Genomic DNA, 13,583 nt, shown 5'->3' with positions numbered 1-13,583 from the left:
TGATATATTACAAAGAATAAATATAGCTAATATTTTACTACATGCAATATTGAATATATACAAAGATAATGAAATAAAAATAAATGAAAAAAATGGTTGAAAAACAATCTATAAACCAAGGAGTAAGACAGGGATGTTCTCTGTCTCCAACACTTTTCAATATTTATATTAATGAAATATTAATACAGTGGCACACCTTAAACAATCCAGGTATAGAAATTTCCCAGAATAACAAAATAATGTTATATCAGATAAGGAAGACAATTTACAAAGAGTAATATATAATTTAAACATTATAGAAGAACAGTTTGGAATGAAAATATTCATAGATGAAATTAAAACAATGGGATTTTGTGGACAAACTCCAGTTAGAAGTAAGATAATTATTAATAATAAAATAATAGACTAGATAAATACTTTCAGTTATCTTGCATGTGAAATATAATATGAAGGAGAAAAAGACAAAATTAAAAAGTTCAAAATTTTTACAGATTACAGGGCTGATAAATAGAACACTCAATCCAAATATTGTCCAACAATAAACATGCTTGAAAATGTATGATACTTTAGCAGTGCCCACATTATTATATGGCAGTAAAATTTGGGCAATAAACAAACAAGATAAACAAAGACTAAAAACAAGTGAAATGAGATTCATGAGAACTGCAAAATACACATTATTAGACCAAAAAAGGAACAAAGATATTTTAAAAGAACTAAAAACAAAATCAATAGAAGAAAAACTAAACAATTATAAACAAAAATGGATAGAACATGTAAACCGAATGGCCAACAACTGATATCCTAAACAAATAATAAAATATAATCCAATTGGATTATATTGGATGAAAGAGAAGGAGAGGGAGAGTGTGCCAACAGCATCTAACGATTTTCCCCTTCCAACTACTAACCACGCTTAAACTTACTTAACGTTTTTGGCGGGCCATTAGTAGCAGAGGCTCTATCAATCGACCAACCTTTTGATTTCTAATTGTTATACTTATTTGTATGAAACTTCAGCCACATCACTTGAGTAACATGTTTACATCTCTACAAGTCTCTCACACTCATAATCATGGAATCAGCACATATCACTATATCCTTTTTTTTTTTTACTCTTTTCTGTCATCATTCTTCACCCCCCCCCCCTTTCTTCTCATGTATACATCAAGACATATGAAGAAGCACTCTTCAAGCTGTGAAACTTCTTTCATGCTCCTCTACTTCTTTGATATCTAAGTACAAAACAAAATTAGCGGTAGAGGAATGTGGGTGGCACATGTGAAGTGATGTGAGTCATGACATTTCTTGATGAATACTTCATACCCTTTATCATTCACTTATGGATGCATTTCTCTTGTGCTTGTCTTTCTAATATGTTAGTCTGCCACTGATCATCACATTAAAACTTCCACTTGGCTTTTCATCCTTACACAGTTATTATTATTATTAACATAGAACCACCACGGAGTCAAAAGATTCATTGTGGGAGGTCTGCATTCTTATTCAAAAAAAGATTAAAAGATCATTCGACCTTGTCTTAACCTAATTTACAGGTTCTACATTCATCACATTTTCAAGCAAACCATTCCACTCACCAATAACTCTCCATCCAAAGCACTTTTCCTCACTCTGTTGCTCACATTCCCCTTACACAGCTTTCAAAGATGGCATCTTGTTCTACCATTCTCTCTCTCTAGTCTATTAAATATATCCTCATGGTTCCAAACAGTTCTTCATCTAACAGTATAAAAACACTTTCTATACTCTCTCATCATCCTTTCCATTCTTCATAATTTGCTCACTCTTCGCAATGAATACATTTCACAATATTCCATTACACTTTTTTTTTTACATTAACTTAAACAATCCATCCTCCATTTTCATTTCTGTGTACACATACACTAAATTACAGTTATCTAAGCAAAAACATAAAATTTAACTAAACCATTTTGTTGATCTACAAAAGCAGAAAAAGTCCACTGTAAACTTAAAATGACTCTATATAACACAGGGTGGCATATAAATCACAAAGGGGTTTAAAATGTGAATAACTCAACACTAATAAATAAGAATCTCCAGTTTCTGTATTTCATGATAACAAAAAATAGAATAAAAATAATTAATAAATAAAAATGTTCTAAAATGTTTAAACCCCTTTGTGGCTTATGGGCCACCTGTGTAACTGAGAAAGCAGAAAAAGTTAGAGTTTTCGCCAATAAAAATACAACTGAACATTATCCTGACAGTGTTCATTTGTATGTATATTTGTGAATATTAATTATTATTATTATGGGTATCTCCATGGAGTCAGTACTCATTATGAGAGACCCAAATTATCAAAACAATATCTATCATACCTCTTCTTGAATTCATTTACAGACGAAGAACTCACCACTGAGTCAGGCAATGCATTCCACTCATTCACCATCCTCCAAGCAAACAATCTAGTTCTCACACCCTTGTTAACCACACTTTTCCTTAATTTCCAGGAATGACCTCTTGTTCTTCCATCACTATCACACAGCTGAAATATTTCTCCTGCATCAATCTTATAAAAACCTTTTAATAATTTAAATGTTTCCATCATATCCACTCTTCTCCGCCTATCAACCAACCTCTGCAATCCACAAGCTCTTAATCTATCAATGTAGGGAGCATTTTTTTTACATCACTCACCAACTTAGTTACTCTCCTCTGAACCCTCTCCACAACCTCCTAATCTCCAAGGAATCCAGGTGACCAGATTTGAGCACAGTAATCCAAATGTGGAAGTATCAATGCCTTATAAAGGGGAATAATAACCTCTTTATTTCTGAATGTTAGTGTGTTCTTCAATAACCAAGTAATCCTATGTGCAATCTTGGACACCTTAGCAATGTGCCCTCTAAACTTCATCTCCCTAACCACAAACACCCCCAAGTTCCTAGCCTCATCAATCTCTTGGAGTACCGTTCCATCAATGTGGTACACAGCTGTTAATCTATTAATCCCCAAATGCATAACTTTACACTTTTCCACATTGAACTGACATCCATTACATTTTGCCAACTTATTTAAATCATCCTGCAAACTCTCAACATCAGCTTGGTTTTTTATTGTGCTACCCAACTTTGCATCATCATTAGCAAACAGCTGAATACCTCCCTTCAAGCCATTTCCTATATCATTTAGGTACAAATTAAACAATAACAGCCCAAGCACAGAGCCCTGAGGCACACCACTGGTCATCCAGGAATCTGCTCCTCCATACACTACTTTTTGGTATCTCTCCATGAGCCATTCTCTTATCCATATCACCAGTTTAGTATCCATCCCCATCTGCTCTAATTTGTGCAACAGTATTCCATGGGGGTATCCTGTCAAAAGTCTTAGCAAAATCCAGGAGCATCACTGTGTAGTGTAGCCACTCCCCTTGTACAACTCAGATGTTATTCTATTATAAAAAGTTGATAAATTGCTAAGGCAGGATTGACCTTTAATAAAACCATGTTGGCCTCCATAAAGTATCATATTCTGATCCACCCATTCTCGAATTCTGTCCTTAACCAACTTTTCCAATGTTTTTACCACCACTCCCGAGATGCTGATTGGTCTATAATTAACTACCACAGTCTTAGAGCCACCTTTATGCAAAGGAACCACTTTGCCTTCCTTCCACTCCTTAGGGTTCAAACCAGAGTTCAAACTTAAGTTAAATAACCAAGTAAGAGGTGTTGGCAATTCTTTTGCACATTCACGCAACACTCGAGCTGATATTCCATCTAAACCTACAGCAGTGTTTACATTAAATTCTGCAATATGCTAAGTACTGCTGATTTATTAACTTCAATTCTCACATTAGTTGTCGTTACATTAGTTCACATTAGTAAACAATTCCCTTTTCTTCCCCATAGAAAGCCAGAGTAAAATAAGTATATGCTGCAGTGTCATTTCCAGTTATATTGATAGTATAATGTTGCATATACAGGTAACCCTCATATAACATGGTACTTATACAAAGCAGTTTTGATATAATGCAGTCTAAAATTGTAGTAACCCTTGTTGAATGGAGTACTTATACAACACGGTTCCAATAAAAACATGGTCTACAAATTGTAGTAACCCTTTATCTTTTCATATGTTTTTCACCGTGTGACTTAAAAATCAAACTTTATCTTCATTAAATTTGTGTCTGCCTGCATCCCGCATGCAATTATAAGTAGCGAATTTATATTAGGGTAAATACCCTTTATCATGCATGTACCTGAATTGTTTACCATATTAAATGTTTATTGTTGAAAATTGTCCTCGTTTCTGCCAGGAAAGTGCATCAAAAATCATAAGTGTGTTCATCTCAAGCTGAGCATTTTATTTTCTGGTGAGTTACGTACAATATGTAATGCTTGCTTTTTTTATGCAAAAAATTATTTTTATAGTAATGGCCACAAACTGCAACAAAAGGGAAAAACCAATATTGAAAACAAATTAATTTCTCTTGAAGAAAAATATTCAAAATCTTGGATCGGTTGAAAAATGGAGAAAAACCAGGAGTTTTTGCAGGGACTTTGAATTTAAATGAATCAACGATAAGTGCAAAGAGAATTGCTCATGTACACAATATTCTAATGGGAAAATGGAGAAATCTCTAATGATTTCGATAGAAGATTGCACCTCAAAAGAAAATTCCTACAGATGGAAATCTTATTTAACAAAAAAACTCTCAAAGTTTATAAACATTTATAGTGCAGATCAGGTGTTCAATGTGGATGAATCTGGGTTATATTGGAAAAAATTGCAAAAACGAAAAATGAAAGATCAGCTCCTGGATTCAAAGTTTCCAAAGATAGAATTACTCTACTGTTTTGTAGTAATGCCTCAGGTGATTACATGACAAAACCAGTGTTTATTAACCAATCCTCAAATTCTCGTGCTATGAAAGATTAAAATATTCACTATTTTATTTTGCCTAAAATATTTATGCTTTATGTGCAATGAAGTTTAAGTACATTTTGTAATTTTTACACTTTTATACTATGTATTTGTTTCACAGTTTATATGTTTTCTTAACTTACACGAATTACCTGAATTAAATAAAAATATATTTTTTGTTGGATATATCATTGTTGTTGATATAATTTAAAAATAAAAAATCATTTCTACGGAACCTAACATCTGTGTTATACGAGGGTTACCTGTACTTATAAGTATACCATCAAATAATGAGTAGGCAAAAGCTTATCACTGCAACAAAATCTCCTGTTATGTCAGGAGAGAGAGAGAGAGAGAACTCAACATGTCCTTAACATCTGTTTAGTAGATAGTAATTAATAATATGACTACTGAGTTTTCAATCAGTATTATTATTATTATGTGACACCTCCAAAGACTCTTTACAGGAGACTCTCTACACTGCACAACTCACGCTGTCTACATTATGCCATCTACCTTCACTAATTGCAATGTTGTCTATATGCATGTTTTTTGGCAATTTGATTATGTGTTGCAATATATATTTTAAAATAATAAAAAATATTTAAGCTTTTGTCAGTTAAATGAAAATGAGTCCTAGTCAATTTAAAAATATGAAGATAGATTGTTTGCAGAAAGCAAAAAGCAAAATTATAATACATGACATATTAAATTATTTGGATATACCAGGTACTTCACAATTATCTAGGACTGGCAAATATCATACATTCATACTGCAGATGGAATTTAAATTAGTATTTTCGATTTATTAGTGTTTGATAATTTTTATGAACTTACAACTCCTGAAGCAAGGACATTATTAAGGTATTCAAGAAATCCTTCTTCTTTGATATCTTGGTCTGTGAAAATAAATGTTGTTCCTTTATCTTGTATACCAGCAGTTCGATACAAGACTTTCAAATCTTCAAGAAGATTATTTGCATTATAGGACCTTTGTGATTATTCAAAAAAAGTAAAATTTATAGTAAGTTAACATGACAAAATATGTCTATTTTAATATTAGTTTATATATTTCAAATCTTAAAAATCACAATTTTCATGATTTTATTACATAATGAACAGTAAAGTCAAAAGTCACTGAATGATCACAAAAAATATATATATACTGAATGGCAAAGCTTAGTAATGATCTGTATACTGAGGTTTCAGAGGATCACCATGTGATAAATTCATGTTAATTTTGAAGGACTTAGTGCAAGTAGTGAGAGAGCAATGAGGTCTATTAAATGATGAAAAAAAAAGGGTAACGTGAGTGAGTGAATGAAAGGAAATTAACAGAAAATCAGAGAGCAAAGAAAGTGGAAAAAGTGATCATGAAAGAAAAAGTGAGAAAGGATAGTTGAGAGTGTAAAGAGAAATGGCAGTGCAAGTTACAAATATGAGAATAGTGAAAATTATTATTATCATCTGAGACCTCCAGGGAGTCAAGGACTCATTGAGGGAGGTAATAAATAACCCAAACCAGCTATCACACCTTTCCTTAAATTCATTCACACTAGATGCACTCACTATCCCTAAGGACAAATTATTCCATTCACTCAACTCTCTGGGAGAAAAACCTAACTCTTACCCCTTTCTTGACTGTGAACAAACTTAACTTCCATGAATGCTCCCATGTTCTCTCCCCCACCTTCCATATAACGAAAAATTTCATCAGCTGAAATCCTATAACACCCATTCAAAAGTTTATAGACCTCTATTATATCACCCCTCTTTCTCCTGTTAACCAGAGCCTGCAATCCACATACTCGCAATGTGTCCTCATAATCTAAATCCCATAATCCAGATATAATCTTTGTAGCTCTTCTTTGCACCCTTTCCACAGCTTCTTTATTCCCTTGGTACCCATGAGACCAAAGCTGTGCACAATAATCCAGGTGTGGTCTTATCAAAGCTTTATAAAGAGGCAAAATGACTTCCTTATCCTTACATGTCAAGGTTCACTTGAACATCGCAATTATCCTCTTAGTTGTATTTGCAACTTTTGCTATGTGACCTTTGAAATTTAAATCTTTATCCATCAATACACCAAGATCCCTTGCCTCTTCAGTTTCTTGTAGCATAACCCTGCTAATATAATATGCTGCTGGAACTCTAATCACACCAAAGTGCTTAACTTTACACTTCTAACATTAAACTGACAGCGATTTTCATTTTCCCAAATTTCCAGTCTATTCAAATCATTTTGTAATTGCTGAATATCAGTAGCATCCCTGATTGCCTGAAAATGTGAATGGAAGTGATGAAATTGTGATTACTGATTATCACAAATTTAAATAAGAGAACTGCAACTGAAGTAGGCAGATGTAGAAATAAAATGAAGTAGAAAGAGCCTGTGTAGCTCAGTGGAAGTGGTCTTTACACTCCTCAGTGCTAAGCTGTCTGAAGAAAGAGCATCAATAGTTCGATTCCGCATGTAACTATAGTTAATATCTGATGAGTAACATGTCTATTCTTAATGTTTAACACTGGTTAATTGGAATACATAGCCAGAAAGGGAGGAAGTATACTCTTTTCCACACCACCCAAATGTGGTGTGGAAAAGGGGAACTTATGTCAACCTGGTTGGCCAAGTGGCTCGTGTATCTGCTCCCCAACAAAAAGGCTGCAGGTTCGAATCCTGCAGTCAGCATGGATGTTTGTGTTTGTTTTTGAAAATACTAGTTGTGGTGGTGAGTGGTAGATTGCATTGGTGTAGATGATGATGGAACTTGTGGTTCGTTGTAGTTGGTCGAGCGAGTGGTAGAGATGGAGAGTTGTAGAGTGGGCGCCCTCCCTCGATGAGTCCTTGGACTCCCTAGAGGCTGTCACATAATAATAATAATAAATGATTTTTTCTGGGAGGGGGAGAAGAGAGAGAGAGATAAGACTTGTGAATAATATGGGGCATGTTAGGTAGGAAATGAACAACTAGAGCAGAAATCAGAGACTAGAAGTGAAAGAATAATAGAAAAGATGATGAATGCAAAGACTGAAGTCAATGGAAATTTACAGAGTGCAACCATGAGGAAAAGAGATATTTTGTTATATGGTGATTTATGATGTGGGAATTAAACAAACATTTTATTATTATTATTATTAGTAAATGATAATACAGTGGTTGTGAGTCCCTTATGGATAGTATGTCGCCATCTTATGAAATCAACATGAAATTATTGGTTATAATCTATTGTCAATTGCATGTGTTCTGGCCAGTTTTTCTGTTCCGAGGGACAGAAAAACCCTCTACTTCTGTATGAGACCAGCTAACTCACTTTTAATTGAAAGAGACCAAATCTTTCACTATCCAAGAAGACAAGTAATAATAATAAACAATATGAGGACTAGAATGTATAGAAAAAATGCTAGAAATTATAAACAGCTTGGATAGGTTTGAAGGAAAAAAATAACTGAATGATAGAGGAGGGATGCATATGAATGAGATAGATAGTGAAAGATTACAGAAGGACAAAGTACTGGGTTAGGGAAATGATACGCTGTGAAAACAGCATGAGAGAGCGGGAGAGAGAGAGAGATGTGCAGTGGGTTGATATGGAAAGAGAGAGAACAGTATAAACATACTAGATTCACATATCCAAGACTGAGGAAGCAATAGTCAATGTGAAAAACTTGGAAAAGTTTGGATGGCTTGAATAAGGCTAGTGTTAGCCTAGGTATTGGTAATAGAAGTTTTGGAATATGACAGTAGTTACAGTATATATAGAATCAAAAGATTCCATGGAGGCCTCTAGATCATTGGATGCTCTAATATTAAACAATAATCATTAAAATACACCTTGAACTGGTTTAATTGCAGTATTCTCATGCAATACAGTCTACTAACCTACCACTTCCCAAACAAAAAAAACATGTCCCTCACTCATTTCTCGCACTATTCTTATACAACTTCAAAAGAAGGCCTCTTTCTTCTATCCATGACTCCCTCTGTACTATGAAGGTCGAACTTTTGCATTAATTGCTAGTCCAGTTGTCTGAGTGGTTAGTGTAACCACTCTCCAACCACCATGTGGGTCTGAATTCAGTTGTGGTCATATAAGTTTTTGATTTTCTTTACATTGGAGATGAATTTCATCACCTGGCATGAGTTTGCCAGGTGACGAAATTCTCACTTACTGGAGGTTTAAAGTGGCACTTGAAAAACGTTTCATGTCTGGTCTCTAGAGTAGGATTTTGGTTGTATGAAAAATATAAAAATATATAAAATTAATAAAAAAATAGAAAAAATCCTTAGCTCACTCATAGTACTAAGATTTCACTAACATACCAATGTTAGTGAAATCTTATTGTCCCCAACTCCTATCCACAGCTGTAGACTGCGTTCCTTCACAACATGACCTCAAATCCAACATTCTAGAGACCTGACATTATCCTAGTCATTCTTCTCTCTGAACCTTTCCCAAAAAGGTTCTCACCTCTTGGGAAAGGTTCAGACCTTTCACCTGAAGATCAAATTTGCACAAAAGTAGTTCACATGGCCTACTTTGCATCACACAGATGATGCAAAGCAGGGAAGGATTATTAGTAATAGTGCAGATGTGGAAGCCTTGGAGAGAAAGAACTGGAGAGAAATGGTGGTGAAGCTCAGTTGTTGAGAATAGCGAAAGCCAGAGATAAGGCCTCGAAAGACATAACATCAGTCAAGCAGATAAAGGATGCCTCAGGAGTAGTATTACAAGACGAGGACAAAATCAGAGGAAGATGGAAAGAATATTTCCGAAAACTACTAAATGAGGAGAATCCAAGAGAGAGGTGCGAGGATGGAGAGGTAAATGAGACTTTGGTGCAAGACATAAGTAGAGAGGAAGTGGTTTGGGTACTGAGAAAAATGAAGAATGGAAAGGCTGTGGGAGCAGACGAGATACCTGGGGAAGTGTGGAAAAGTTTGGGCAGTGAGGGCGTGGATATATTATGGGATCTGATGTGCAAAATAGCCCAACAGGAAAAGATACCAGAGGAATGGAGGAAAAGTATTCTCGTCCCAATCTACAAAGGAAGAGGAGATGTTCAAGACCTGGAGTGCCTCACCAACACTTTTACTCCTCTCTTCCTCATCATCATCTATATATTCCCATTTAAACCTCTCCAAATATTATTATTATTATTATTATTATTATTATTATTATTATTATTACCCCAAGACACCTGATGGAGTCAAAGATTCATCTTGGAGGTCCTTTTATCACACACACATCTCATCATACCGAGACTTAAACACACTCAAACTCCTTGCAGACACTACACTCTCAGGCAAGGCATTCCAATCATTCACAACTCTGCACGAAAAAAAAATTGCCTCTCACTCTCCTACTCACACCCTCTTTATGCAGTTTCCAGGGATGACCTCTGATTCTCCCCTGATCTCCCACTATTCTCTGTAGAACTTCTCCACCATTGATCTTATAACAACCCCTTACCAAAATGTAGGTCTCCATCATATCTCCCCTCTTCCTCCTCTCCACCAGACTCTACAAATTACATCTTCTCAATCTTTCGTCATACTCAACATTCCAGAGGTCAGAAACTACCTTAGTCAGTCGCCTTTGGACCCTTTCCAACATCTCTTCATCCTTCTGAAAACCTGGTGAGCAAATCTGGGCGCAATAGTCTATGTGTGGCCTAATCAAAGCCTTATACAATGGAACAAGAATCTCCCTACTTCTACATGTCAGTGTCCTCCGCATCGTTCCCAGAAGCCTTTGTGATGTCTTCACAATTTTCGCGACGTGTCCCCTAAATTTTACATCGTTATCCACTATCACCCTCAGATCTCTTATTTCCTCTACCTCCAACAATATATTCTCACCAAGCATAAATTCTGCATCCCATCTTTGTTTTCCAAATTTTAAAACCTTACATTTTGCAACATTGAACTGACATCCCCATTTACGTTCCCAATCACTCAATTTATTCAAGTCTTCTTGCAAGGCCACAACATCTTCACTACTCTTTATGATTGATCCCAACTTTGCATCATCTGAAAACAACTGAATATCTCAAGCCAAATCGTCGCCAATATCATTAATATACAAGTTAAACAGTAATGGCCCTAAAACAGACCCCTGAGGCACTCCACTAGTGACTTTCCTGGATATCGCACCCCATACACAATTTGTTGATACCTATCAGATAGCCAGTCTCCAATCCAATGTACTAATCTAATATCCAACCCCATCTGCTCTAGTTTCACTGTCAACTTATCATGAGGTATTCTATCAAAAGCTTTTGTGAAATCCAAGTATATTACTGTGTATCCTTCTCCTCTGTCCAAGGAAGCAGTCACTTTATTGTAATAAGTAAGCAGATTACTAAAACATGACCTCCCTTTAGCAAATCCATGCTGTCCAAAGATTATATCATTGTTGTCTATCCAACTATGGATCCTGGTTATCACAAGCTTCTCCAACAACTTAACCACAACACTGACTCACAGATTGGTCTATAGTTTGATGCTTGATTTCAATGACCTCCTTTATGAAGTGGTACAATCTTGCCATCCTTCCACTCCTTAGGAACTCAACCCAATGCAAGACTCATATTAAAAAAATATGTCTAGGCAGGTGTCAACTCTCTGGCACTTTCCTTCAGAATACAGCGATATATTATCAAGTCCCACAGCCTTATTTACATCTAGTTTACTCAACTCCCCAAACACCTCTTGCTCACTTACAGTTAGTCTCTCCTCCCCATCATCAACTGCTCTCAATCTCTCCATGAAGTCACATTCACAAGATTGAAAGATTTTTGAACTACTCATGAAGTACCTCCACCACATATTCTGCAACAGCTGTCTTTATACCATTTTTTCCAATCAATGTCATCCTTCCATAATCATTCTTTCTTTTGCTGGCTACATATCGAAAGAACTCCCTAGGATTCTTTTTGGCTTCATTAGCTAACTGCTGTTCATACCTCTCTTTAGCTACATTCACCAACCAAGTCATCCTCCTTGCTTGGTTTTTGTAGACCTCATGAAATTGGTTATTTCCACTTCTCTTATGCTGCCTTCACAATGCCCTTTTTCTCTGTATCGCATGCTTGATCTCTTTATTCATCCATCTCACACCTACCTTATTTAACCTTCTCACGCTTGGAATACATTTAGACATTGCATCTGCTAGATAGTTTTTGAAAATCCCCCAAACTGCATTGATCTCTTTTCCAGCTAACTCCTCATTCCATGCTACACCTGCAAGATGTCTCCTGAGCTCTTCATAATCACCCCCCCCCCCCTTGTAGTTCCACATATTCACTTTTCTCACAGGGGTCCTTGCACTGCTGGCAACCACCCAGGTAATCACTTCATGGTCACTCTCACCAATTGGTGGATGATTTGACAGCTCATTTATAAGAATATCCTCTGATGAGATGACCAAATCCAAGACCCTTAATCCTCGTGTGCCCTCTGTTACATACTGTCTGAGGTAGTTATCCCTCAAAAACTCAAGAAACTCATTTTTTTACATCCAGTTGCTATCTCATCATTCCAGTCTATATTGCCATAATTAAAATCACCCATAATGTTATTTGCTTGGCTTATTTGACTATACATTTCACTATCACCACCATCCACATTACCTGGTTTATAACAACATCCCACGAAGTATTTGATTCCATTCACCTCTATCTCATACCATGATGCCTCAAAACCACTGGCACTATTTCCATCTTCCATCTCAAATTTGTATGGACATAACTCTTTCTCTATCATCAATAGCACTCCCTCACCCTTTTTACCCTTTCCATCTTCACGAAACACATCATACCCTTCCATCTCTATTCCTGTCGGGTTGTCATCCTCTTCCAACCATGTGTCACTTATTCCGACAATCTTTGGGTTAACAGATGCAATTAGTGCAACCATTTCATCTGCCTTGTTTCTTATACTTCTAGCATTGGTATACAAACACAACAACTAATTTCTGGATCTACAGCTTGTTCCACTAATACCACTCACTCGATATGATCTCTCCATGCTAGACTGGGGCCATTTCCCTTTCTGCTTCTTCATTTTAGAACCCTTCTTTGCAATTCCATCTGTTTCCTCTTGATCTCTGGTCATCCCATTCCTTTCCTGCCTACACATGCTCTCACCTCCTCTTGGAGCATCCACCTTTCTCATGCTGCGTACCCCTGTCCACCCTGAGCTTCCCCGTTTCCCTGCTCCTCTTTCACACCCATTCTCTCATTTTCTATACTCATACCACTCACTTCTCCATTTATATCCACTTCTTCAATCTCTCCTGTCTTACTCTCCTGCTCTTCCACATCACTCCCTTCTCGATCTGATTCATTCTCTCTATTCACTTCTCTACCTTCCAGCAGCAGATATTTTAAGGCAACAGATCTTGATAGGAAGCTAGTAATAATGTAAAATTAATTGTAAAATTAACTACAGCTTGTTCCACTGATACCACTCACTCGATGTGCTCTCTCCATGCTAGACTGGGGCCATTTCCCTTTCTGCTTCTTCATTTTTGAACCCTTTTCCATATATATCCTTATTATATAAGTTAAATGACCATGGCCATAAAACAGAATCATTTGCACACCACTAGCAGCTTTCTTCTTCTTCTGGCTTCCTACTTCCCAACATGCAGCTTCCTGACAAACTT

General features: G+C 36.1%; 1 protein-coding gene across 1 annotated transcript in view; it reads right to left on the bottom strand.

The window, feature by feature from the left end:
- Positions 1–13,583, bottom strand: part of LOC150110257 (dynein axonemal heavy chain 5-like) — a 972,373-nt gene that overhangs the window by 281,663 nt on the left and 677,127 nt on the right. The window contains exon 53 of the mRNA XM_090394637.1: positions 5,749–5,902. Coding sequence (XP_090250763.1) covers positions 5,749–5,902 — 154 coding nt within the window. The remainder of the gene's footprint in view (positions 1–5,748; positions 5,903–13,583) is intronic.

This window comes from Typopeltis vanoorti, chromosome 1 (genome assembly GCF_054136105.1).
Source record: "Typopeltis vanoorti isolate ZY-2024b chromosome 1, IOZ_Tvanoo_1.0, whole genome shotgun sequence".
Lineage (NCBI taxonomy): Eukaryota > Metazoa > Arthropoda > Arachnida > Uropygi > Thelyphonidae > Typopeltis > Typopeltis vanoorti.
This window is presented reverse-complemented; position numbering and strand designations above follow the sequence as displayed.